At 40.0% G+C, this 25,977-nt stretch overlaps 2 protein-coding genes across 11 annotated transcripts in view; both read left to right on the plus strand.

Annotated features, from left to right (window-relative positions):
• The window catches only part of PTGR2 (prostaglandin reductase 2), a 28,266-nt gene extending 24,585 nt beyond the window's left edge, over positions 1–3,681 (plus strand). For all 4 annotated transcript variants that reach the window (XM_045901193.3, XM_064571335.1, XM_045901194.3 and 1 more), the window contains 2 exons: positions 666–705; positions 2,648–3,681. In XM_045901193.3, coding sequence (XP_045757149.1) covers positions 666–705; positions 2,648–2,724 — 117 coding nt within the window. In that variant the 3' untranslated portion in view covers positions 2,725–3,681. The remainder of the gene's footprint in view (positions 1–665; positions 706–2,647) is intronic.
• An 880-nt stretch (positions 3,682–4,561) lies between these two features.
• The window catches only part of ZNF410 (zinc finger protein 410), a 41,351-nt gene continuing 19,935 nt past the window's right edge, over positions 4,562–25,977 (plus strand). Inside the window, exons 1-7 of one of the 7 annotated variants that reach the window (XM_064571317.1) lie at positions 4,730–4,874; positions 15,587–15,695; positions 18,064–18,237; positions 18,419–18,600; positions 19,694–19,829; positions 22,831–23,049; positions 24,236–24,427. In XM_064571317.1, the coding sequence (XP_064427387.1) occupies positions 18,568–18,600; positions 19,694–19,829; positions 22,831–23,049; positions 24,236–24,427 (580 nt within the window). In that variant the 5' untranslated portion in view covers positions 4,730–4,874; positions 15,587–15,695; positions 18,064–18,237; positions 18,419–18,567. Of the gene's footprint in view, positions 4,875–15,586; positions 15,724–18,063; positions 18,238–18,418; positions 18,601–19,693; positions 19,830–22,830; positions 23,050–24,235; positions 24,428–25,977 lie in introns of all 7 variants that reach the window. The other 6 variants (XR_010405261.1, XM_064571319.1, XM_064571320.1 and 3 more) reach the window with 6 other exon arrangements.

Consider the following 25,977-nt stretch of genomic DNA (forward strand, 5'->3'; position numbering starts at 1 on the left):
TACCTCCATGAAATGAGGAATATCTATTTTTAGACAGAAAGTGCTAAATAGTGTTGCTGTCCTTTGCAAAAATGAAGAATATTACAGTTGACCCTAAGCACCTCAGGGGTTAAAGGTGCTGACACCCTCTCCTTCCATGCATTTGAAAATCCCGGTATATCTTTTGACTCCCCCAAAACTACTAATAGCCTACTATTGACCAGGAGCCTTACTGATAACATAAACAGTTGATTACCACATATTTTGTGTGTTATGTGTAATTTATACTATATATATATTTTTTAAGATTTTATTTATTTATTTGACAGAGATAGCAAGAGAGGGAACACAGGCTTGGGGGAACTGGAGAGGGAGAAGCAGGCTCCCTACTGGCTTGAAGCCAGGGACCAGGACCCTGGGATCATGACCTGAGCCAAAGACGGACACTTAACTACTGAGCCATCCAGGCGCCCCTATACTGTATTCTTTACAGTAAGCTAGAGAAAAGAAAGTGTTATTAAGAAAATCACAAGGAAGGGAAAATACATATATAGTACTGTACCATGTTTATAAAAAAGATCTGTGTATAAATAGATGTGCACAGTTCAAACCCATGTTGCTCAGGGTCAACTATAAGTAGATACACTGACCTAAAGAGTACTATATGTAGCTATTTTGATTTCCAGATCAAAGAGACTGTGCTAAATGGATTGGAAAACATGGGAGGTAAGATGGATGTCGATTTATTTATTATATGCATGAGCTTGGCACAAATACTCCCTTTTTTCCTTGAATTGTACTTCACTGGTGTTTTTTTCTTTTTAAATCATTTCTTTCTTTCCTATAAAACCACCCTGCGGGTTTACTTAAATATCTTCATCAAACTCTGTTAAAGTTCAGCTTAGAGGTATTTAAGAAGTATTGTTTTCACATTTCAAATCATAAAATAAGTGTTTCTTTGGTTTTGAAACAAGTTATTAAAAAAATGTAAGAATCATGAAAGTCATTTAGCTTCTAGGTAACTTTTTCAGATTGAATGGTTTTATTTATTTATTTATTTGTTTGTTTGTTTGTTTGTTTGTTTATTTGAGAGAGAGAGAGCCAGTGAGCATGAGCAGGGGGGAGGAGCAGAGGAAGAGGAAGAAGCAGGCTCCCTGCTGAGCAGGGAGCCCAAACTCTGGGCGATCCCAGGATCCTGAGGTCATGACCTGAGCCCAAGGCAGACACTTAAGGGACTGAAGCACCCAGGTGCTCCGAGGTTGAATGGTTCTAAGGCATCATAAGATTATATTAAACAGATTTTCAAGTTTCTTTTTTTTTTTTAAGATTTTATTTATTTATTTGAGAAAGAGTGAGCATGAGCCACGAGTTGGGGGGGTGGGGTGGGGAGAGACAAGGCGAGAGGCAGACTTCCTGCTGAGCAGGGAGCCTGGCATGGGGCTCAGTCCCAGGACCCTGGGATCATGACCTGAGCTGAAGGCAGAAGCTTAAACAAGTGAGCCATCCAGGCGCCCTTAGGTTTTTTTTTCCCTAATATACACGGATTTCTACATTCTTTGTTTCAAGTGAAAGAGATTAAACTGATTTTTTGACTTTTTCAGAAAAAATATTTAATACATTTGATCAATATGTTTACCACACAGAAATATAAATTTCACTCATTTTCCTGGCATAAACAGATGTGTATTTTACTTAGTAAAACTTTATGATTAGATTTCTATTTTTTTTTAAAGATTTTATTTATTTGACAGAGTGAGAGAGCACAAGCAGGAAGAGGGGAAGAGGGAGAGGGAGAAGCAGACTCTCAGCAGAGCAGGGACCCCATGGAGGGGCTAGATCCCAGGACTCCAGGATCACGACCTGAGCCAAAGGCAGACACTTAACTGACTGAGCCATCCAGGCGCCCCTAGATTTCTATAATCTTTCTTTTTTTTTGGAGAGAGTGCGTGAGTGGGGATAGGGAGTGCGGGGACGTGGGGGGAGGCAGAGGCAGAAGGAGAGAGAATCCCAGGCATGCTCCACGCCCAGCACAGAGCCCAATGTGGGGCTCCACCTCATGACCCAGAGATTACCACCCAGAGATCAGGACCTGAGTGGAAATCAAGAGTTGGTCGCTTAGCCACCCAGGTGCCCCAGATTTCTATTATTTTTAATAGTTTTTGAAAAATTATTTTGCTGACATTTTATCCTCATACTTATTTATTCTAGTCTTTAGACTCTGTAAACAGTGAATATTGAGGTAGATATAAATATTTATAGTTTGGGTAAAAGCACATTTTTAAGATATAAATTGGGTTAGTTTATCTTGTAACTTTTTTTTTAAAAAGAATTTATTTATTTATTTGACAGAGACACAGCGAGAGAGGGAACACAAGCAGGGGGAGTGGGAGAGGGAGAAGCAGGCTTCCCGCTGAGCAGGGAGCCCGATGCGGGGCTCGATCCCAGGACCCTGGGATCATGACCTGAGCTGAAGTCAGACACCTAACGACTGAGCCACCCAGGCGCCCTATCTTGTAACTTCTTTTCATGACAGTTTCCTTCTATTCTTAATACTAAAATCATCGCAGAAATTATTCAAATTAACTGTACGTGTTTCATGTACTAATAAACATGTATGATAGTGATATCCATGTTTTCATATAACCTAGGTTTTTTTTTTTCTTTCTAGTTGCATTCCAGTCCATGATGACAGGAGGTAACATAGGAAAGCAGATAGTTTGCATTTCAGAAGAAACCTCTGTGTAATCTGCATAAGCATCTTTATCAAGGAAATACACAGATTTCTTTCCATTTTGCACAAAGATTTTTAAGATACATTAAAAAATCTTAGAATACAGATAGCTTTTTATTTAAATGTGATCATTGGTAATATTTTCTAGTTGCATAATTTTTTCCTATATCTTCAATATCGTATGTGTTCTCTATATCCAACATGATTATTTACGGTAATAGATTGAAGTCAACATGACCTATTTTTCTTTCTTTTACTAAAACTGATATATGATATTTGATCAGCTATTCTGAAACCACTGGAGATTTGATATAAGTGTTTAATGGGTCAACCTTATAAATCGATTTTTACAGTTAATAACTTTTATTTAAAATAGAATGCTTGAGAAGACACGTAAATATATGTTGACCTGAAAATGCTTTACATAATTCTTGAACTGTAACTTGGTATAAGAATAGAATTGGGATGGCTTTTCTATATTGTAGATGAAAAAGAGATTTAATGGCAGAGCATGTGTTGGGGTTTGGGGGGAATTTAGAGATTGTGGAGCAGTTTTTAGGATAGGAGAGCAGAGGCTTTGTGTTGAGAAGATTAACAGGTCAGTCAGGTTGATGAAGAGACTAGTTTATTACAGAGGATTATCTGTGTTTTGCTAAATAATTTACTGTATAGCCTAAAAACGCAAATATATATTAATAAAAGCATGTTTGTTTTAGGTTAGCAGTTACATACTGTCAAATAGTGTAAAGATTTTGAGCAAATAGATACAAACATCACTTGAAGTTTTAGGTGATTAGAAAGATTTAGGCAACAAAGACAGCTTTAGAAAATGACAGGACTGACTGAGCAAATTAACAATTGGTTGTAAACATGAATGTTCAAGATCTAATGTACCTCTAAATAAGACGGTTTGTTTCATTAATTATAATCAACCCTTTTCAACAATAAAATTGAGGATATTTTTCAAGTGTTGTGCTGGTTTATGGTCACCTTTTTACACCCTGCTATATACTTTTGTCTGCAACATATGTAGGACGTAGATTCAAACTGTGTTAGTAATCAGTCACTCCAGTTGACCTCAGCGTCCTCTTCTTTTATATACCTTTTCTGGACCATTTCATCTCCAGAGAGCGTTGTATGTTGATAACTCCCAAATCTTCATCTCTATTTCTGACCTCTTCCTTGAGCTTAGGACCACCCAAGTAAAATATCCTGTTGGCACCCGGGATAAACTGTTTATCTAAAGAGGAATTACCTTCCTCTTACATGTTTCTACTTTGTTTTTAAATCACCATTGTGCATCCAAACTAATACTCCTTCACTCATTCAGATGCCCGTCGTCAGTCCTGTCAACCTTGAAAATGCCTTAGAGAACTCCTTTAATTCCCACTGCCACTATCTTAGTAACTGAGTTCCTCATCCTTTGGCACACAGCAAGTATTTAAAAATTAGTAATTTCAAAAAAGTCTCAACCGCATAAAGCTCTAACATGTGGTGGCATCCAGCCTGGAACTCAAGTGTTCTAGTCCCCAGTGTGGATATTCGAGAGCTCTTTCCATCCTCATATAGGGAATCCAGACTCTAGGGAATTCATATTAGAAGAAAAGTTGTACACCTGAGTCTCAATTCTTACCCCGTCCCGAATGGAATGCAGAACTAAATTCTGCAAGTTCCCTCCTCAGGCAGCGAAGATTGAGGTCCTCTTCAGTGAGAACTTTGATAAATGTTTAAGTAGTGCTCTCTCTCTCGCTGGCCTCCATTGTAACTAGTTCTGCTCTCAGCTGACAGGAAAAACTACCCCATCTGCTGCTGCAAGGAAGCAGTGACGTCACGGCTGGAATGAACTGACCCCGTTTTTTGGGCTTCGCAGATCTTGGGGCCTCAAGGCCCGGAATGAATAGGGGTCGGGAGACCACAGCTCCTAGCGTCCGGGGGTTCGGCCCTGCGCAGACAGCCCGGCTCCCGCCCTCCCTCTACGCCTCGGGCGGAACCCCGCGCCGGGCCGCCGAGGTCCTGCCTGGAGCGAGCGAGTGGGTGTGAGCGTTGGGGGCCGGCCAAACTTCCTGTCCCGCGCTGCCGCTGCTTCCGGCGGGAGCCGGAAGACGCTGTGTGTGGACGGAATTCGGGACCGCCTGACGGCTAGCAGGCTGCCCCGGACGGGAAGGTGAGCTCCGGGCTGGGCCAGGCCACACCCGCGCAGCTAGGTGGTCCCCGAGAGAGAGGGAGTCAGTACCGGCTCCTCAGGGGCTCGGGCCGGGTTCGCCTTCGGAGAGGACAGGGAGACCGCCCCCCTTGGGCACCCCTCCCAGATCTGGCGGGCCCGGGAGCGGCCGGTCTGAAGCCCTGTGGCTTTGGCCCTTCCCCTTGCGGCGTTGGGGCTGATGTGATTGCTCCTTTGCTTGGTTTTGGGGGTAGGGGCTTAGGAACAAGAAGGTCCTGAGAAAGCTGGAGTCAGCAGCGAGTCCCTAAGGGCGGGGGCTGCTGGACTGCACCCGCAGCCGGGCCCTACGCTAAGGCCTTTGCGGAGGGGGAAGGAGGATGCGAAGAGGACTCTGCCCTGGATATTTCAGCCCAGAGCTACCCTCTTTCTTACGTCCACTTATTTCCTGGGTCTAGAAGAAGGAAGGCTGCCGGCTCTGAGGGGCTTGGCTGCTGGCTTCTCCTTCGCCTGTCATTTCAAAGCGAGGCTGTGGGCTGTGTTTACAGACCGTATGCGTTCGCCGGTTGAATTTATCCTCTGAAGTTTCTTCAGAGGAAAGAATGGAGTTAGTTTATTAAAGTTTATCCTACTTGCTCATGAGCCTGAAATGCATTTAGGCACCATTTGGAAGTTAAATATTACTAACCTGGGACTTAAGAATTTGTACTTCATCACTTTGGCACATGGGCCAACGTAACATATTTGCAAGGAGAGTAAAAGAAACATTTTGAAATAGAGTCAGTGGCATTTTGTTGTTAGGGAGTGAGAAATTCCACTTTGTGTTATTTTAGTGTGGACAGAGTAAAGTCAACTGAACGGAAGATTTAGGTTCTAATTTTTAAGAATTCTTGATTTAAGTACATGTTTGATTTTTGACAAGTTACTTGATCTCTAGTGCTTTTGTTCCTCCTGTGTAGGTGAAGAGGCTTACCTATTTATTCAGCAGATACTTTCTGAATGCTTAGTTTGTTCAAAACATCATACTAGGTTAATGAGAGTTAGAATGAATAAATTCAGCGACCTTAACCAGTGAAAAAAATATGCATGTAGACTAACAGCCAAGGCGGGATGGAGTAGTTGCTAAAGAGAGGTGAAACTGTGTTGCGAAAACACCAAAGAAAAGGACAGATTTGTTTTGATTGGAGGGATGTCTTAGTGGAGGATGGCATTTGAGTTGTATTTTTTTTTTTTAAAGATTTTATTTATTTTTATTTGACACAGAGAGAGATAGTGAGAGAGAGAGCACAAGCAGGGGGAGCGGCAGGCAGAGGCAGAGGGAGAAGCAGGCTGCCTCCTGAGCAAGGAGCCGGATGCGGGGCTCGATTCCAGGACCCTGGGATCATGACCTGAGCTGAAGGCAGCCGCTTAACCCACTGAGCCACCCAGGCGCCTCTTGAGTTGTATTTTAAAGGCTGGAAAGGATTTCAAAATACCACAGCTGGATTGGGAGTGTTTATTACTGGTCGAAGAACTATTCTAAGCAAAGACTTGAGCACTGAAATAGGCTGGTGTTCATTCCAAAAGCCAGTCCATGTGGGATGGAGTAAAGGGTTAATTGGAGAATATGGACAGTGCTGTAACTGGAACAGTATTTGAGGATATATTGTAGAATATTTGAAATGCCATGCTTAGGAATTTAACTAGTATTCTGAGGCACTGAATTTTGAGTGAGTGGAGTAACTAACATAAGCATTTCTGTTTTGGAAAGATAATTCAAGTGGCTGCATTAAAAGGTGGATTGAAAGGGGGAATTTTTAGGGCAGGGTGACCAGTTAGAAGCCTATTTTAATAGTGTAGTTGAAAGATAATGAGACCTAAACAGGGTATTACAGGAGGAATAAATTTGGGGAATCAGAACTACTGGGGTTATTTAAATATGGAGGATGAGAGACATTGTTAAAGACCTAGAATTTGCGGCTGAGTGGGAAGAAGATTGGGCAATAATTGAAATGGGTAATACAGGAAGAAGAAAAAATTTGGTGGTGGAGATGATAATCTCGATTTTGGACATTGTTAGGTTTGAGATGGATATCCGTGGGGAGATAAGAAGTTAGAAATGAAAATTTGGAGTTCAGAAGAGAAGTCAGGATTAGAGACAAAAATTTCGGTATTATTTGCATGTCATTCGTTCACTCTACAGATATTTATTCAGTACTTACTAGGTGCTTGCAGGGAAGTTTGTATGGAAGCCCTTAAATCTCATAGTAAAGCCAACTTTAGAGCTTCACAGTATCAGAAATGACTCGGAGGCCTAAATTCCTTATGAATTACATATAATACTTTGCCAGGCACAGTGCTAGGTAATGGAAGGTAAAGTTGTGACCAAGACAGACTAGTTCCTGCCCTTGTTTATGGAGCTTACAATTTACAGGGTAGCCAGACAAAAAGTGAATACTATATAAAACCAAAGGAATTAGAAACAGCAAGACACCTAGGTGGCTCAGTCAGATAAGTGTCGGCCTTCGGCTCAGGTCATGATCCCAGGGTCCTGAGTCCCACATCAGGCTCCTTGCTCATCTGGGAGCCTGCTTCTCCCTCTGCCTGCCCCTCCCTCTGCTTGTGCTCGCTCTCTCTCTCTGACAAATAAATAAAATCTTAAAAAAAAAAAAAGAAAGGAATTAGAAACAGCAGAGATAGAGAATAAAGGTGGAAGTATGGGGAATCTTCTTTGATAAGGTGATCAGACAAAGCCTCTCTAAATGAGTTGACAGTTAAGCAGAGCCCAGAAGAATGAAAAAGAGCTAACCAATGGAGAGAAAGGTAAAAGGGTTCCAAGGTAGAGGAAATGACATGTGCACATCCCTAACATCAGAAAGAGCTTAATTTGTTCAAGGAACTAAGATGGCTGAAGCTTGGTGAGCACATAAGGGAGAGTGACTGTTGGAGTGTTTTTGGAGAAGCACGAGTGGATCACATAAGGTTCTCACAGGCCAGGATAAGGGGTTTGGATTTTGTATAGGTGCATTGGGAAGCCAAGTAAAGAGTTTCAAGCACGTGAGTGATAATAATAGAACTCATATTTTAAGATGATATTTACTACTGTGAAGAGAATAGAATGGATGGAGGCAAGAGTAGAAGCAGGGAGACCAGTTAGGTGGCACTAATAGTAGTTTAGGACAAGTATTGATGGTGGCCTGAAATAGGGTGGTGACAGTAGAGATAGAAGTAGGTGGATTTGATGTCTCAGTAGGACTTGCAGCTGGACTGGATATTGGGAGCAAAGGAAAGAAAGTAATAAAAATGACTCCTAAATGGGGTGAATAGTGGTCTCGTCTTGAGTGGAGGGTTGTGGTGAGTGGGGCTGGCAGAGTGTGATGGGAAACAGGCTTGGGAGAGAATTCATTTTGGACATGTTAAATTTGAGATATCAAATTAAAATGTTAAGTAGAGATGTCAGGTAAGCAATTGTATATGCAAGTCTGCAGCTCAAAGGAGTTATCTGGGCTGTAGATAAAAATTTTGGTGATGAGCACCAGGTGTTGTATGGAAGTGTTGAATAGCTATTATATACCTGAAACTAATATTGCACTGTATGTTAACTAATTGGAATTTAAATAAAAACTTTAAAAAAATTGGAGACTATATCATTTAAAGCTGTAAGTTTACTCTAGGAGGAGAATGTAGCAAGAAAAGAGAGCCTGGGTATTATCCTGAGGAATATTAATATTTAGAGGCTGAGTACAGAAAGAGTGTAGGAGTTACCAAAGGAAACTGGAGGAATGGCAATGATGTAAGAGTAAAATGAGGAGCATGTATCTTGGAAGCAGAGAGTATAAGTAAAGTGTTGGAGGAAGGAGGCAGTGCTTCTAAGGGATACCAGTTATGGCTCTGGTTGCAAGTGACCAGTTTGCTTCAGAAGAGGAATTTATAACAAGGATGTGGGCAGCTCATGGGATCAAAGGAAATGATGAAGGCCCTGGCTTCATGAAGGACAGGAATCGGAGCAGCCCTAGGGGAGGCTGCTAGCAGCATTACTGGCATGAATGGGCTGCTGCAGCAGTTTTCAGCCCTTTGTTACTTCTTTGAGAATTCACATTCTGAGGAAAAGTGTCTCATTTGTTCAGTATGGGTCAAGTGTCCCAACAGTTGGCCAGTGAAGAAAAGAACACCTTAATCTATAGTCTCAACCGAGGATGTATCCAGTGGGGGAGGGGTGGATCCCCAGACATAATGTAGATCTGTCACCCAAGCAGGAGAAATGAGTGTGTGACAATTAAAAACAATAGTTGTTCATTACAAAGGTCAAGTAAGATTGGGGCTGTTAAGTGTCCCTCGAATTTGGTAACATGAAGATCTTTGGTAACCTTTGTAAGAGAAGTTCTGGTGAAGTGATGGGATTGGATAGTGATTGGAGATTTGAAAGTGGAGACAAGTCTCTTGATAAATTTGGCTCTGAAGGATTGCAGAGAAATGGGGAGGTGACTGGAATAAAAATGAGGGCTGTGGGAATGGAACACCTCAGCAGATCCCGGGAAGGAAGAGGGAAGGCCCAGGATGAATCCTGTAGTTTCTAAAATTCATTCTGGCTTCACAGTTCTCCAATCCAAATTTCTCTCACTAGTACCTGTTACCACTTTGTTGCTAGAATTTAATCAACGTCCAGGGGCGCCTGGGTGGCTCAGTTGGTTAAGCGACTGCCTTCAGCTCAGGTCATGATCCTGGAGTCCCGGGATCGAGTCCCCCGAAAAAAAAAAAAAGAATTTAATCAACGTCCATAATATGCTAGATAGGGATATAAAAAGTTAACTTGGGTTTTTTTTTTTTTAAGATTTTATTTATTTATTTGAGAGAGAGAATGAGATAGAGAGAGCATGAGAGGGGGGAGGGTCAGAGGGAGAAGCAGACTCCCTGCTGAGCAGGGAGCCCGATGCGGGACTCGATCCCGGGACTCCAGGATCATGACCTGAGCTGAAGGCAGTCGCTTAACCAACTGAGCCACCCAGGCGCCCCTGTTTTTTTTTTTTTTTTAAGATTATTTGTCAGAGAGATTGTACTCACAAGTAGGAGCGGTGGGCAGAGGGAGAAGCAGGCTCTCCGCTGAGCAGGGGGCCTGATGCAGGACTCGATCCCAGGCCCCTGGGATCATGACCTGAGCCGAAGGCAGATGCTTCAGGGACTGAGCCACCCAGGTGTCCCTAGTTACTTTGTTTTTCTTTCCCTAGGACTTTTTTTTTTTTTAATTTTATTTATTTATTTGTCAGAGAGAGAGAGTGAGTACAAGCAGGGGGAGCTGCAGGCAGAGGAAGAAGCAGGCTCCCCACTCAGACACTTAACCCACTGAGCCACCCAGGCATCCCGTCCCAGGACTACTGTTTTATACCAAAATTTAAACCGTTAGTTCGTTCGTCCTTCCTTCCTTCCTTCCTTCCTTCCTTCCTTCCTTCCTTCCTTCCTTCCTTTCTTTCCTTTCTTTCCTTTCTTTCCTTTCTTTCCTTCCTTCCTTCCCTTTTTAAAAAATATTTTATTTATTTGACAGCGAGAGAGGGAACACAAGCAGGGGGAGTGGGAGAGGGAGAAGCAGTCCTCCTGTGAGCAGGGAGCCGGATGCAGGGCTCTATCCCAGGACCCTGGGATCATGACCTGGAGTCGAAGGCAGACTCTTAACAATTGAGCCACCCAGACGCCCCTAAACTGTTCTTTTTTTAATTTTAATTTTAATTTTTGAGCATGGTAATTCCCTACCATTAGTAGAATTTTTGTTTTAGTTTTTTTCATCTTTAGTGAAGCATTGTTTAGGTCTATATTTGTGGTCAGCCACAGGTAGATATGGAGGGAACTGAGAAGCAGATTGGTTACCTATTGGGGGACATTTCTTCCCTCTTTTTTCTCACCCTCCCCTTCTTTCTGAAAGTGGGTCAAGGTCAAGGCATTTTCTACCTCCCTGAAGTAAGAGTGGTACTGATATTCTAGGCTTTGTTTTCCTGGGGTGGAATCGCATTGCTTTTGAGAAGTTGACACAATGATGTTCTGTTCTTTCTTGAGGCAGAGCACTAAAAGCCCCTGGTCATCTTTCCCTTTGGAATACACTCCCTTCTGTGTGGCAGTCAGGACTGAGGCAAGGTACCACCTGTATCAGCTCTGTTCTCCTGTTGCTTGTTTAGTTTATTTTGGCTTGGTTCTCCCACCCAATATCTCTCTATGTAGCCTGCATTAGTTTTAGGCCATTTCTACCCTCCTAACTTGGTGTTACCACTAATTCCTGTCTTGTGTAAGGATTCAAGTAATTTCAGTTTCCCCGAGACTCTGATCAATGATAATTGCTGATTGTAATATATATATATATGATACATATATATATATATATAGCAGGTTTATATCAATGGCTTTACGTTTTATGGCTGAGTCTCTGTTTAACATATGTATTTTAGACTTTTGAAGATATTTTATACTGTTTTCCAGTCTTTGGGATGTAATCTTAAGTAGCTTTTGAGATCAGTTTAGTGAGTTTTATTTATTTTTTTTATTTTTTTAAAGATTTTATTTATTTATTTGAGAGAGAGAATGAGATAGAGAGAGAGCATGAGAGGGGGGAGGGTCAGAGGGAGAAGCGGACTCCCCGCTGAGCAGGGAGCCCGATGTGGGACTCGATCCCGGGACTCCAGGATCATGACCTGAGCCGAAGGCAGTCGCTTAACCAACTGAGCCACCCAGGCGCCCCTAGTGAGTTTTATTTTTAAAAAGTCAGAGTGCATGAGATTAGCATAGGCTAGTATTGTTTCATGAAAATGTGTTACTTGTATGTGTCTTAGTGAGTATTTCATTCTCTGGGGTGTGATGGAAAATGTATCTTACTGTGATTTGCAGTCAAAATGTTTGAAAACCACTGCTTTATAGGGAATTTGGACTCAGTAATAAAAGGCAGATTTCTTTTTTTTTTTTAAAGATTTTATTTATTTATTTATTTGAGAGAGAGAGAGAGAGAGAGAGAGAGAGAAACAGCATGAGAGGGGGGAGGGTCAGAGGGAGAAGCAGGCTCCTCGCCGAGCCGGGAGCCCGATGCGGGACTCGATCCCAGGACTCCGGGATCATGACCTGAGCCAAAGGCAGTCGCTTAACCAACTGAGCCACCCAGGTGCCCGGCAGGTTTCTTTTCTTAAGATTTTATTTTAAGTAATCTCTACACCCAACGGGAGGCTGGAACTAACAACCCCAAGATCAACAGTCACACACACTACCAACTGAGCCAGCCAGGCGCATTTCTTACAAAGCATTTGAAACATTTACTTGTTTCTTTTTTTAAAAGATTTTATTTATTTATTTGAGCGAGAGAGTGAGCTAGAGAGCAGGAGTGGTGGTGGGCGGGGGTGGGGGAGGAGGAAGGGCAGAGGGAGAAGATGACTCCCCACTGAGCAGGGAGCCCCATGCGACTCCCAGGACCCTGGGATCATGACCTGAGCTGAAGGCAGATGCTTAACCGTCTGAGCCACCCAGGTGCCCTATTTACTTGTTTCTTAAGCACTTATGCAGAGCTTTGTTTCTGAAGAATTTTTGAATTATTTCTTTTGACTGATACATAAATAATCCTAGGGTAGATTTGTTTCATCTGTATTTCAGATGAATTTCCTAGGGTCCGGAAGATGAGTAGCCTGCCTAGGTCTCAACCAAAAATCAGAGGCAGAATTTAGATTTCTGTTTTAGAGACCTTGGATTTTTTTTTTTAATAAACATGTCTCAGCTTCTTTATTTAACTTGTTCAGCTACTTAATGCATAATTTGCTGGATGATATTGAGTGTACTGTAGAAGAAGAATGCAGTTAATCAGACTTCAGTTCTCAGGATTTGTTTATTTGGCTAAAAACAGAAGGAGAATTGTTCTCAGGATGGTCTAGATCATAGAGATTGCTATTGTCTTAAATCTGCTTTACTTTTGCTGTGAGTTCTTTTGTTACCAATTTACAGAACTTTTCAGGACTTCCTGTGTTCTTTGCTTTGGTTCATTGCAAAGGTTTGTATTGCCTGCATTCTTTTTAACCTTAAGGCTGACTATGGGATAACATATTAACATTTTCTGCTATTATTAGCTGTTAACATAATAACATTGGCAGGGTTAGTGGATTTCTAAAAAACAGAATTTCTGCTAGACCAAGGTAATTTTCTGTAAGCAGTCTAATGTGCTTTGGTGGCCATAGGGAACCATGCACACAGTAGAATCCTGTTGTTGCCAAGAGTAGAGGAAGAAAAGGGTCTGACTAGAACTACATATTTCATATTTATTAATAATAATTATTAGACCAATCCTTGGGTGTCTGAGATCATTTTGTTTTGTTATGAACTCTTTATCCACAGCCAAGATGCCTTATTTATGATTTGTGGAAAATACGATTTGATGGGCCTACCCTTGGTTGCTGATAGTTAAATGTCATTATCTCTTATTATTTATGGGGCTAAATTAGTAATTTTTCTAATTTGAAAGGAAAGGGTATAAATTTTGACTGTCTACCAGGTAAAGATAAAAAAAAACAAATATGTTCACATTCAAGAATTTGGGGTGACCACTCAGTATTGCATTTCTAGTCTCTTAATTAATAGCATAAGAAAGCCTGGGAAGAAATCTCCTTGAGACCCATAATTACCTTAAAAATAGCTTCCTTTTGGGACACCTGGGTGGCTCAGTCAGTTAAGTGGCTGCCTTCGGCTCAGGTCATGATCCCAGGGTCCTTAGGCTCAAGCCCCGCATCGGGCTCCCTGCTCAGTGGAGAGTCTGCTTCTTCCTCTCCCTCTGCCTGCTGCTCTGCCTACTTGTGCTCTTTCTCTATTTCTCTGTCAAATAAATAAATAAAATCTTAAAAAAAAAAGCTTCCTTTTGGTAAGAGCCGTGCCTTTCACTCCACTGTCAATCAAATTGCATTTAAAGGAGGAACATTGCATTGGACACTATATTGGCCCCCATACTGGCAAATTTTTATTATGATTACTCTAAATATACTTTGACATAAAGCTAGGTAGTAATTCTTATCCTTCTATGCTGAAGCTCCCAGTAGCTCTTAATCAACTACAAGATCAAAACTAAGTTTACAAATAATTCAGTAATAACAGTGGTAGGGTCAGTGGATTTAAAAAAAAAAATTAACATGCTGAACCAAGATTGTTTTCTTTAAGCAGTCTAATATATATTTTTAATTGATGAATAGTTGACAATGTTAAATTAGTTTCAGGTGTACAACATAATGATTTGACAATTTGACACATTACCACAATTTGATACACTACTCAGTGCTCACCAGGATAAGGGTAGTTGCCATCTACCACCATACAAATTTATTACAGTATTAGCAGTCTGATGTTTTGATGGCTCTAGGGAATCATGTAGGTAGTTCAGTTTAGTTCTATCAGTTGTTGCCATGATTTATATCTTTATGAATAAGTATACAGTTGTAAACCACACCATAAAACAAAATTCAAAATAACATTCATATTATTTGGTAGGGATGTCGTTTTGCTGAAATGCGGTACTTAATGTTGAACTTATTAGTGGAAAGATTTAGCCTTGGATTCAATAATATATTTCCTCTGTTTCTACATTTTAACTAGTTAATACTATGCAGAGAATATCATACAAGGTATGTATTTAAAATGTCAAGACATTGTTAAGCAGCATGTGATAATGGGATCTCACATGTAACCAAAACTGAATAGAAGTCCTTGAATGCCAATTTTAATGTGGTATTGATAGGCGTATTGTCAGAGTTAGAGTTGCCTTGTTCAAATGAAGATAAGATTTGTGTTGCAAATGAGAACACACAGAATGGGAGGAAGTTTGTGCAAATCAGATATCTGATAAGGGGCTTGTATCTAGAATATATAAAGAACTCTTACAACTCAATAATAAAAAAGATAACTCAACTTAAAAAATGGGCCAGTGATCTGAATAAGTATTTCTCCTAAAAAGATGTACAAATGGTCTATAAACACATGAAGAGATCCTCAATATCATTAGCCATCAGGTAATGCAACTCAAAACCACAATGAGTTACCATTCACACCTACTATGAGGGCTATAATAATGTGTTGGTGGGAATGTAGAGAAATCCACTGCTTGTGGGATTATGAAATGGTGCAGAAAACAGCCTGGTAATTCCTCAAGAGGTTAAACATAGAGTTACCATATGACCTAGCAATTCCACATCTAGGTGTATATCCAAAAGAGTAAGAACATATGTCTACTCAAAAACTTGTACATAAATGTTCATAGCAGCATTATTCATAATAGCCAAATTGTAGAAATAATCCAATGTCCATTAAGTGGTACATGGATAAATAAAATGTATATCCATACAATAGAATATTATTGGCAGTAAAAAGAAATTAAGTACCGATTCATGCTACAAGAGGGCTGGACCTTGGGAGCATTATGCTAAGTGATAGCAGTCAAGCACAAAAGATCACATGTATAATTCCATTTATATGAAATGTTTAGAATAGGCAAATCCATAAGAGACAGGAATTAGTGGTTCCCTAGGCCTGGTTGGGGTGGGGGTTGGGAAGAAATGGGGAGTGATTGCTGATAGGTACAGGGTTTCTTTTTTGGGGTGATGAAATTGTTGTAAAATTGATTGTGGTTGTGGTTGCACAACTCTGTGGATATACTAAAAACAATTTAACTGTACTCTTTGAGTGTATTGTATGGTATATGAATTATATCTCATTGAAACTGTTATTTTAAAATTGCATTGCAGTTTTTGAAACCTGTTAAATGATAATGGGAATTGAGAATAGAAACAAATTTAATTGCATATTTGCCATCACACTTCCGGCTGATGTACATAGCGAGTTGCTGTGTTAAAGGTGAGATTCACACAGTACACTTGATAAGGTACTGCCTGCCTGTGCTACTCTATCCTACCTACTAGTCTCTCTTTAGTTTAGTGCACATACAAACCACAAATGTGGGCAACAGATTTGGGCAGAACTCAGTTATAATATGGATACCTATTTGTTCCAGAAAATGCTTGTGTTATTTTTTTGAAAAATTATCACTGAAATGAAGACACTAAAATAAAAAGATATAAGATATCATAGATAACCATGGACCCTTGAGAAATGGTGATCTAGAGGTGGCTCTTAAACTATAAGAGAGGTGGCAGCTTCCTTCTTTTTTTTTTTTTAAGATTTTATTTATTTATTTGACAGAGAGAGACACAGCGAGAGAGGGAACACAAGCAGGGGGAGTGAGAGAGGGAGAAGCAGGCTTCCCGCTGAGCAGGGAGCCCGATGCGGGGCTCGATCCCAGGACCCTGGGATCCTGACCTGAGCCAGCAGACGCTTAACGACTGAGCCACCCAGGCGCCCCGGCAGCTTCCTTCTTTAAATTGTTATTACAGCTTCGCAAAAGTATCTAAGATCTGGTATATGATTTTTCCCTTGTTCAGTGCACATATTCATAAACTTCATTTTTTTTTTTCATTTTTCATTAGGTAAGGATAATGGAAACGCAGGGAGCATCATTGGTTTCTAAGAAACCTAACGAATATAAAGGGCAGCAAATAGTTGTTTAGTTTCTTAGAGATTTTACATTCCTGGAAACTCAGAGTTTGAGGAACCTTAAGAATAACCTAAACAAATATTTGGTTATTTCTTGGCTTCTTGAGAAGAACTGGAATTGGGGAGAAGGAATTCTTAAACCCTGGTGTTTCAAGGTCAGACGTAGATAGATGTAAGTAGATAGATGTAATCACTATTCATGCCAACCTGCTCTGTGGGTAGGAGTCCTGGTTCTGCAACTTAATAACTTGAGCAAGTGATGCACTGAACCTTGGTTCCTTCCTCTGTGGAAAAAAGGGATGAATAAACAACATTGAACTATTATGTACAGAGCTTGAATAAGAAAAACGTATGGTAAAGGAAAAGTCAGAGATTTATGATACTTGATTTTATGTGGGAAACTTAAATAAAAGGACACTTTTTTTTTTTAAGATTTTATTTATCCATTTGACAGAGAGACAGCAAGAGAGGCAACACAAGCAGGGGGAGTGGGAGAGGGAGAAGCCGGCTTCCCACAGAGCAGGGAGCCCAATGTGGGGCTCGATCCCAGGACCCTGGGATCATGACCTGAGCCGAAGGCAGACGCTTAAGGACTGAGCCACCCAGGTGCCCCAAAAGGACACTTTCATTTACATCTTGTGAATTGTTATTTTTTTATGACGAAAGTGAGGATTTCTGGAAACTAGCAAGGGGGAGAGGAAGGAACCAACAGGACAATAAACATGCAGGAACTTAAAAATGCCTTTTTTGTAGAGTAAGCCTGCCTTGTTCTAACTTTCCAGTCACTTTGGTATTAATTGAAAACTCCCATCCTGGGTACATTTTACACTCTGTAATTACTTTGTATACGGTAGTGCTCCCAATTTTAGCAACAATTGTACAAAATACAGTGGACTCTTTTGTCAAAAGTCTGAAAAAACTAAACGATAAGAAAGTAAGAATTTTAATTATGGGGGGAGAATAGCTACATCAGGGTCCCAAGGGTACTACTTTTGGGAAACACTGTTCAGATTTTGACTGTATAACTACTTTTAGAAAGATGAGGAAATTGAGAAAAGAAAAATAAGTCATACCAGCTTGCCACCTAATATAGTTACTATCATAGTTGTATTAATTTCCTTTTACTTTTTTCTGTTCATATCTTAATTAGTTTTAATAATAACAAGTATATAATTTTGTATTTTGTTTTTGTAATTTAACATGTCATTGGCACTTCTTGTTGCATTATTTTTATAACTATACTTTTAAGTGACAGTGCCATAACCTAATTAAACATTCCCTAAGTGTTGGGTATATATGTGTATTTATATCTTGCTTGCAGTTGTTTATTATTATAGATGCTAACGTGAAGTTCTTTGGGCATATAATTTTTCTATTTTTAAGACCTTTTCTTTTCTTTTTTTTTTTTTTAAAGATTTATTTATTTGACAGAGAGAGACACAGAGAGAGGGGGAACACAAGCAGGGGGAGTGGGAGAGGGAGAAGCAGGCTTCCCGCGGAGCGGAGAGCCCGATGCGGGGCTCGATCCCAGGACCCCGGGATCATGACCTGAGCCGAAGGCAGACGCTTAACGACTGAGCCACCCAGGCGCCCCAAGACCTTTTCTTAAAATAGATTATTAGAAGTAGGAATTCTATGAAGTACAACTTTTAATGGATTTTTTTTTTTTAAGATTTTATTTATTTGACAGAGACAGACACAGTGAGAGCAGGAACGTAAGCAGGGGGAGTGGGAGAGGGAGAAGCAGACTTCCCGCAGAGCAGGGAGCCCGATGCGGGGCTCAATCCCAGGACCCTGGAACCATGACCCAAGCCGAAGGCAGACGCTTAACGACTGAGCCACCCAGGTGCCCCCTTTTAATGGATTTTGACATCTGTTGGGCTTGTTCTATTTTAAAACAAGTGTTTTGGGCTGAATTCTTTATTTGCTTGCTTGTTGTGATTTTCAGATATGTGGAGAAGTGCCTTTGTTTATTTAGCTACATTTTTCTACTACTCTAATTCTCTCTCTCTCTCGTCCTTTTTTAGGCTAAATTGATTACCCACCCAGCACAGCATCTTACAGGAAAAGCATAGCATTTCCTAGAGGAATATGAGCATAACAGGAAGGTGTCATTGACTCTGAATTAAATTTTTAACCTGTCCCTGAACAGCTACAGGATTTGGAAGCTGAATCAATGTTATCAGATGAGTTAGAATCCAAACCAGAGGTGAGCCCAGGCAGTGCTATCTATCTATCTATCTATCTATCTATCTATCTATCTATCTATCTATCTATTTATTTTATATTTTTTTGTGGGCTATCTTCCGAGGTTTGTCTTTAGTTCAGGAAGTCAGTAAACTTCTGGAATGAGCCAGATAGTAAATATTTTACGTTTTGTGGGCCATATGGTTTTGGTCGTAACTACTAGTTTATTACTTTTTCTGTCACTAAGTACTTTTTCAAAGATTTAAAAACTCTTTTTTACCTATAGCCTTTTATGTTTATTTAAGTAAGTATAAGTTCTTATACATCTAGGTAATTACATAATGACAAAAATTTTATATATATATGACATATATGTGGATATGTATATACATATATAAATATTTACTACCACAACCATTTTTCAGTTAATTTTGTATGTATCTGAAAGTGTTTTCTTTCTAAATGCGATTAGAGGATTTAAATATTATTTATTTATTATTTATTTTATTTTCATTTATTTTTTTAAGTAGGCTCCATGCCTAGTGTGGAGCCCAACATGGGGCTTGAACTCATGACCCTGAGATTAAGACCTGAGCTGAGATCAAGAATCGGAGGCTTACCTCGCTGAGCCACCCAGGCGCCCCTAAACATTTTTTATTTTTACTCATTTCTCTTCCTTTAATTTTAGTACATCTGTGTCACATAGTGGAAAGGTCAATGAATTTGGAATCAGGTTAAGTTTGAAGATTTACTTCCTGTACTAGTCATGTGACCTTAGATAAGTCATTTGATGTCTTCAACTTGATTCCTTATCTTTATTTATTTTTTATATTCCTTATCTTTAAAATACATGTTCAATTTTACTGGGTTAAGGTGAGGATTAAATGAGCCAGTATAATACAGCTTTTCTTTAGAACAGAGCACTTGATAAAAATAACTTTAAATGTTATTTTGTAGTTAATTTAGTTTTTCTGTGAATGTGGTTGAGACTAAGAAGCAATAAAGACTTAATTACGCTATGAACTTTTGGTAAATTCAGAGGTTTAGATTCATTCCTAACAACTTGTATTTTTCAATATTGTCTCTTCCTCCTCTCCCTGCCCATCCCCACCCAGCTCCTGGTACAGTTTGTTCAGAATACGTCCATCCCATTGGGACAGGGGCTAGTAGAATCAGAAGCTAAAGACATTACTTGCTTATCCCTCCTTCCGGTGACTGAGGCCTCAGAATGCAGTCGGCTAATGTTACCAGGTAAAAATTAAGATTACAAGAAATAAGATAAGCAAGTTTTGAGAGCTTAGCCTCCTCTATCATACTGGTGGGATGGGATAAATGACTTTATAACTGACTCATAGAAACTGTAAATCTAGGAATCATGAAGAATAAGCAACCATAGGAGTTAACAAGTGCATTGGTAATTTAAGCCATAGTAATGGATAGGATCATTCATGAAATGTGAGAGTGAGAAGAAAAGACCAATGTGGAGCTCCCTATTCAAGGTACAGGGTAAAGCAGGAGAGCCTATGAAGGAGGGAAGAAGGAAAGGCTAGAGCAGTAAGAGAAATATGGGTACAGAGTGCAGGCATGAAACTCAAGAGAATAGTCACTGTGTCAGATGCTTCTAAGAGGCCCATGAGATAGGGACTGTCCCAATGAGATAGGGCCAACAAGGCCATTGTTGACGTTGGCAGGACCTGTTCCATGGAAAGGTAATGGAAAGCCAGGTTGTAGAGGGTTGAGGTATCAGTGCAAGGTAAGTGTAGTTGAGGAAGTAACCACACTTTCTCAAGGCTCTCCTGCTATGGGAAGGAAAAAGAGAAGGACATAAAGTAGATGGCAGAATTCTTTTTTAAGATCCGAAATATTTGAGGATGGTTTTATGCTAAGAGGAAAGAGCCAGTTGGAGAGGTGCAAACAGAGAGTGGTTAATTAGTGGGGAGGCTCCAGGAGAGGTAGGAGGAACTAGAATGCTGATCATGAGTTGTGAGATTAACTTTGGATAGGGAGAAGGAGATCCTATCCCTTGACTGTTAGCAAGGAGAACATTATTTTTGGGTGCAGTAAGTTCTTTATTTTCTGGAAATTGGAATATTTAAAATTTGGAATACTGATGTTAAATCAGGGGAGGGGAGGGTCACCACCTATTGGTGATTGGTGACAGCTTATTATAAAGTCTTCTAGTTACTGTTCTCTAGTGATGTCCTGTTTCTTTGATTTTTTTTGAAGTGACTTAAAAATTTTTTTCAATGTTTAAAGATTCAAGAAGGACAGATACATTCAACCAACCAGTGTTGACTTAAGGTTTCCCTGTCTAGTTCCTAGCTTTCGCACATCTTCTGTCGTTCAACTCCTACTATTTTTCTACTGGTATGTTGGAGTTTTTCCAAATCCTTATGGATTTTCAATATGTGTACATTTCCATGTACTAATGAATTTTGATCTTCATTGGGCTTAAATTTTTCTCTCCTGATTTTAATTTGTTTAATAAATATTTTAACAATATTGAAATGAAAAGAACAAAATCATTAATCTTCTTTTCTACATTAACTTTAGTTTTAATTTTGATTAAAAATATTTTATTTTATTTTTAAAAAGTTTTTATTTATTCATTTAAGTAATCGCTACACCCACTATGGGGCTCAAACTCACAACCCCAAGATCAAGAGTCTCATGCTCTTTTGATCGAGCTTGCCAGGTACCCTGATTAAAAATATTTTAGATAACCAATATCAATAATAATAAGTGAAAACCCATGTACTCACCTCCCAGCTCATGAAACATAATATTACAAACACAAATGTATCTGAACATACCTCCCTAACTTTATTCCCCTCCCTCTTAAATATGTGTGTATCATTCCATGCATGGCCGGTATGTTTTCTTTTTAGTTGGGATTTGTGATAGATACAGAAAAGTATAAAACCCTGTGCTTATACATTTCGAAGAATTATTATAAAGGAGATACCCACCACCCAGTCAAGAAGTAGAACCTTACCAGCTCCCAAACCCCCATGGTTTCCTCCCTGATAAAGACAACCTCTGTTCTTCCTAGGTCACCACTACCCTCAATTATTTGACCCATATTTGATTCCCAAGTTTAACCACTGAGATCTAAGCAATGCAGTTTAATCTTAGGTGTTTTTAGACCTTGGAATCATATGAATGTATATTGTTGTACCTTTCTTACGTTATTCTATAGTTGTGAGATTCATCCTTGTGTGTATAAGCTGTGGTTGGTTTCATTGCTATATAGAGTTCTGTTATATGAGTGTAACCACAGCTTCTTTATCCATGACACTGTTGATGAATACTTAGCTATTTTCCAGTGTTTTACTGTGACAAACAGTACTGCTATGAACTTCATTAAAAACTTTTTGTGTATGATAAAATATACATAACTAAAGATTTGCCATTTAAACCAGTTAACCATTTTAATCACATAAACTTACAATTTAACCAGTTCTGTGACATTAAGTACATTCATATTGTACTATTTCATTAGACTTTGAAATGACAGTACTGTCTATCCTTAGGCTTCCACTTTCATTCCTATAATATCTGTTAACTTCCTTAAAAAAAGGAAAAAAAATGATCTGCCTTTTATAAAGATGACTGAAACCCCTGAAAACATTGAGTGCTTTAGCACTATAGTGCAATTCCTTGTTTTGCAACCAAAACCTTTGGAAAGTCATTCCTTTCCTTAGAATAAAGTCCTAGAGAACAAGTCTTCTGAATTATTTCTTTACATTTCAGTGTAAACCCGGAAGTATAATGAAACATATTTATGATTCTATAAAATTTCAGTGATTTCTCAGGCTGTGGTTTTTTTCCCCCTAATGACTCAACAGCACTGTCACATACATGCTATAAAAATGAAAGGGAGGGATCTCTTCCCAAGAAAAATAATTTAAAATTTAGATCCTATGTTAGTATTCATTGTATAACTATATTTTTTGAGGGGAAAAGTACTGATTTCTGGCCTTGAAAGGACAAAGGCCTGTGATGTCCAAATGTGGATGGTTGGTTGGTACATCCAAATGTCAAACGAGTCTGTCCCTCACATTTTGGCTGACTCCTTTTAAAACTTAAAGTTATCTCTCTGTTCTCTTCTGAGGGAAATTCTGTATTTGTAAAATAAAAAGGCTGCTGCTCCTAGAAGGGATGTGATAGGGGCGTTCGGTGCCGTGTATCAGAATGGTGAGCCCCGTGGAGAGAGGTGCCACATAAAGCTGTGGTCTTTTCCCTTTGCTAGATGATACTCCAAGTCATACAAACTCCTCCAAGGAGGTCCCTTCCTCGGCTGTGTTGAGAAGCCTTCAGGTGAATGTGGGCCCAGACGGAGAGGAGACGAGGGCTCAGACTGCACAGAAGTCCCCGGAGTTTTTGTCCACTCCAGAGTCTCCCAGCTTGTTGCAAGATCTACAGCCAAGTGATAGCACTTCTTTTATTCTTCTTAACCTAACGAGAGCAGGTATTCTTTATCTTTTTCTGAACTCTGCTCATGCTTAAGAAAAAAACTGGGTGGCGGGGCATATTTAACCCAGTCATACTTAAAATGGAAAGAAACCTTATTATTTTATTATTTTAGAGAATTGGTATAGTCTGGTGATCAGTTGAATGTGTAGGGGGAGAAGGCAGACTTCAGGAAGAAGTTTCTTGTTTGGGAAATTAGGTTGTGCCATTCAGCAAGATAGTGAGCCCAAGAACAGGGCTGGGCGGGGAGGATGATTAGTTCCAGTTTGTGCTTGTTGATGTTGGGATTTCAGAGGGACATTCATGAGGAGGTGTTCTTTAGAGAGTTAGAAACAGGAATCCAGAGTTCTAGAAATGTCTGTGTGAAATAAGTTGTTTTGGTGCTTATCAGCATTCAGGAAATGTATGAAACCGTGAACATGGATTCTTTGATTCAGGAGCATAAACAGAAAAGTAGGCAAATCTGGGACCCTGGAAAAAACACATTTAAGAGGGGAATAACAAAGGAGTGGGGAGGAGCTGCCAGAGAGGGATAAAGAAAACAGAAGGAGAGTGCTATGCGAGAAGCCAAGAGAGGGAAAATGTCTTAAAGAAAAAAAAGTAGTAAATCAAGCCAATACCACAGGAAGGGCTAATGAGGTGAGGACTGGGGAGTGTATGTCTAATGACCCGAGCAAGAGCAGTTGTTACTGAGGTAGTAGAGGTGGAGGCCGGGTTCTAACCATGGTGGGGAGTGGATGACAGGTGAGAAAGTGGATACCCAAGTTAGAAGTTACGCTTGCAGGAAACTTGACTGTGAGACAGTAAATAGCTAGAGAAGTACTTGGGATTTTCTCTTCTTTTTAAAAATAAAGATGGGCAAGACAGATTTAAAGGCTCTAAGGGGAGGTTGTAAGGTGGCCAGTAGAGAGGAATGGCTTGCAAATGGCGGAGAGAGGGTCAGGATACTAGCTTGCTTACCCTGGGGGGACAGCTTTGCCTTTGAAACCAGAGGGGGTAAGAAAGAGAAGCCTGTCGTCTGGGAGTGGAAAGGTGATAGATAACCTAGTGTAGTAGGAGAACAGAAGCTTGAGGTGAGAGGTGAAAATCTGGAATAGCTGATTCAGGCCATGAAGTATCCGAGCCAGGGCCGATAGAAGGGCAATTTGATGGGTAGCTTTCACATATCCTCTCGTTTCTTCCAGGTCTGGGCTCTTCAGCTGAGCACTTAGTATTTGTACAAGATGAGGCAGAGGATTCAGGGAATGATTTCCTCTCCAGTGAGAGCACGGACAGTAGCATCCCATGGTTCCTCCGGGTTCAAGAGCTGGCTCATGATAGTCTGATTGCTGCTACTCGCGCACAGCTGGCAAAGAGTGCAAAAACCAGCAGCAATGGTGAGACCCCTGTGACGTTTTCCCTTCCCATATTCTCTGTGGGGATTTTGGCAATACAATGACCATATTTTGAGTTGACTGGAATCTGAGTTATTGGTGAGAGCAGACCCCTAGAAATGTGTACACTGTTTGTCTTATTTTCTATGAAATAACTTAGCTATGCCAGATTCATGTGCAAAATCAACAACACTAGCATTCTCAGTTGTCAGCTTTAAATAATGTACACAGCCCCTTTAAAGGGAAAACAAGATGTTATCTTGAATTGTTTTTATTGTACTGTTCCCTATACTTAGAGCTTTTATACCATTATAAAATCAAAACAGTATTACCAACTAATAGGAATAAAACTACAAAACCAGTGAGAATAAAGTTAATATTTTATTTTGGCAGACGATGGTGTTTTGCTGAAACTGCCTCTGCTGCCTTTTGTTTTGGAACCAGTTCATCATATGACCTTAAATATCCAAACAGTCTGTAGGGCTGTTTCTTTTGAGTTGAGCATGCTGGTACTAACTCTGTGCCACTTTTCTCTGTTCAGTAGTTTTCAGGTATAGTCCTCAAATCATCAGCATCACCTAGGAACATTGAAATACAAATTCTCAGGCCTCATCCTACTGAACCAGAAACATGCGATCTTTTAGTAAGCCCTCTCAGTGGTTCCAATACATGTTAAAGCTTGAGAACCATGACTGTAAACCACCCCTAAACCAGTGCACAACCTTTGCTTATGTAACATGCCATAATACTTTTTGTTTTAGAGCTGCTTCTATATTTTCTCTTTAATCTGTGACAATTAAGGTACTACAAATTATTAAGGTTAAGGTACACACTATCATTGTCACAAACCAAACTTAAGCACTGAAATCTTATGTTGGTACATGGCTGTTTGGAGCTCATCTGGATGATCTAGAATATGCTTATGATTATTTTGTGATTACCATGCAAGTGAAAATAAAAAATTAAAAACTTTTGCAAGGATCCCTGTGAATGTTTCAGAATATTCCAGTTTTAGAAACATTAACCTAAATCTTTTCTACATAGAGAACTCCAAACTTCTTTTTTTTTTAAGTTTTTATTTAAATTCCAGTTAGTTAACATACAGCATAATATTAGTTTCAGGTGTACAATATAGTGATTCAACACCAGGTGCTCATCACAAGTGCATTCCTTAATCTCCATCACCTATTTCATCCATCCCTCACCCACCTCCCCTCTGGTGACCATTGGTTGTTTTCTATTGGTAAGAGTCTGTTTCTTGGTTTGCCTCTCTTCTTTTTTCCCGTTTGCTCTTTTGTTTCTTAATTCCACCTGTGAGGGGCCCCTGGGTGGCTCAGTCGTTAAGCGTCTGCCTTCGGCTCAGGTCAGGATCCCAGGGTCCTAACCCCGCATCGGCCTCCCTGCTCCACGAGAAGCCTGCTTCTCCTTCTCCCACTCCCCCTGCCTGTGTTCCCTCTCTCGCTATGTCTCTGTCAAATAAATAAATAAAATCTTAAAAAAAAAAAAAATTCCACCTGTGAGTGAGATCATCTGGTATTTGTCCTTCTCTGACG

This window comes from Mirounga angustirostris, unplaced genomic scaffold (assembly GCF_029215605.1).
Source record: "Mirounga angustirostris isolate CCGP_5_RB_7025 unplaced genomic scaffold, mMirAng1.0.hap1 SCAF_9, whole genome shotgun sequence".
Classification (NCBI taxonomy): Eukaryota; Metazoa; Chordata; class Mammalia; order Carnivora; family Phocidae; genus Mirounga; species Mirounga angustirostris.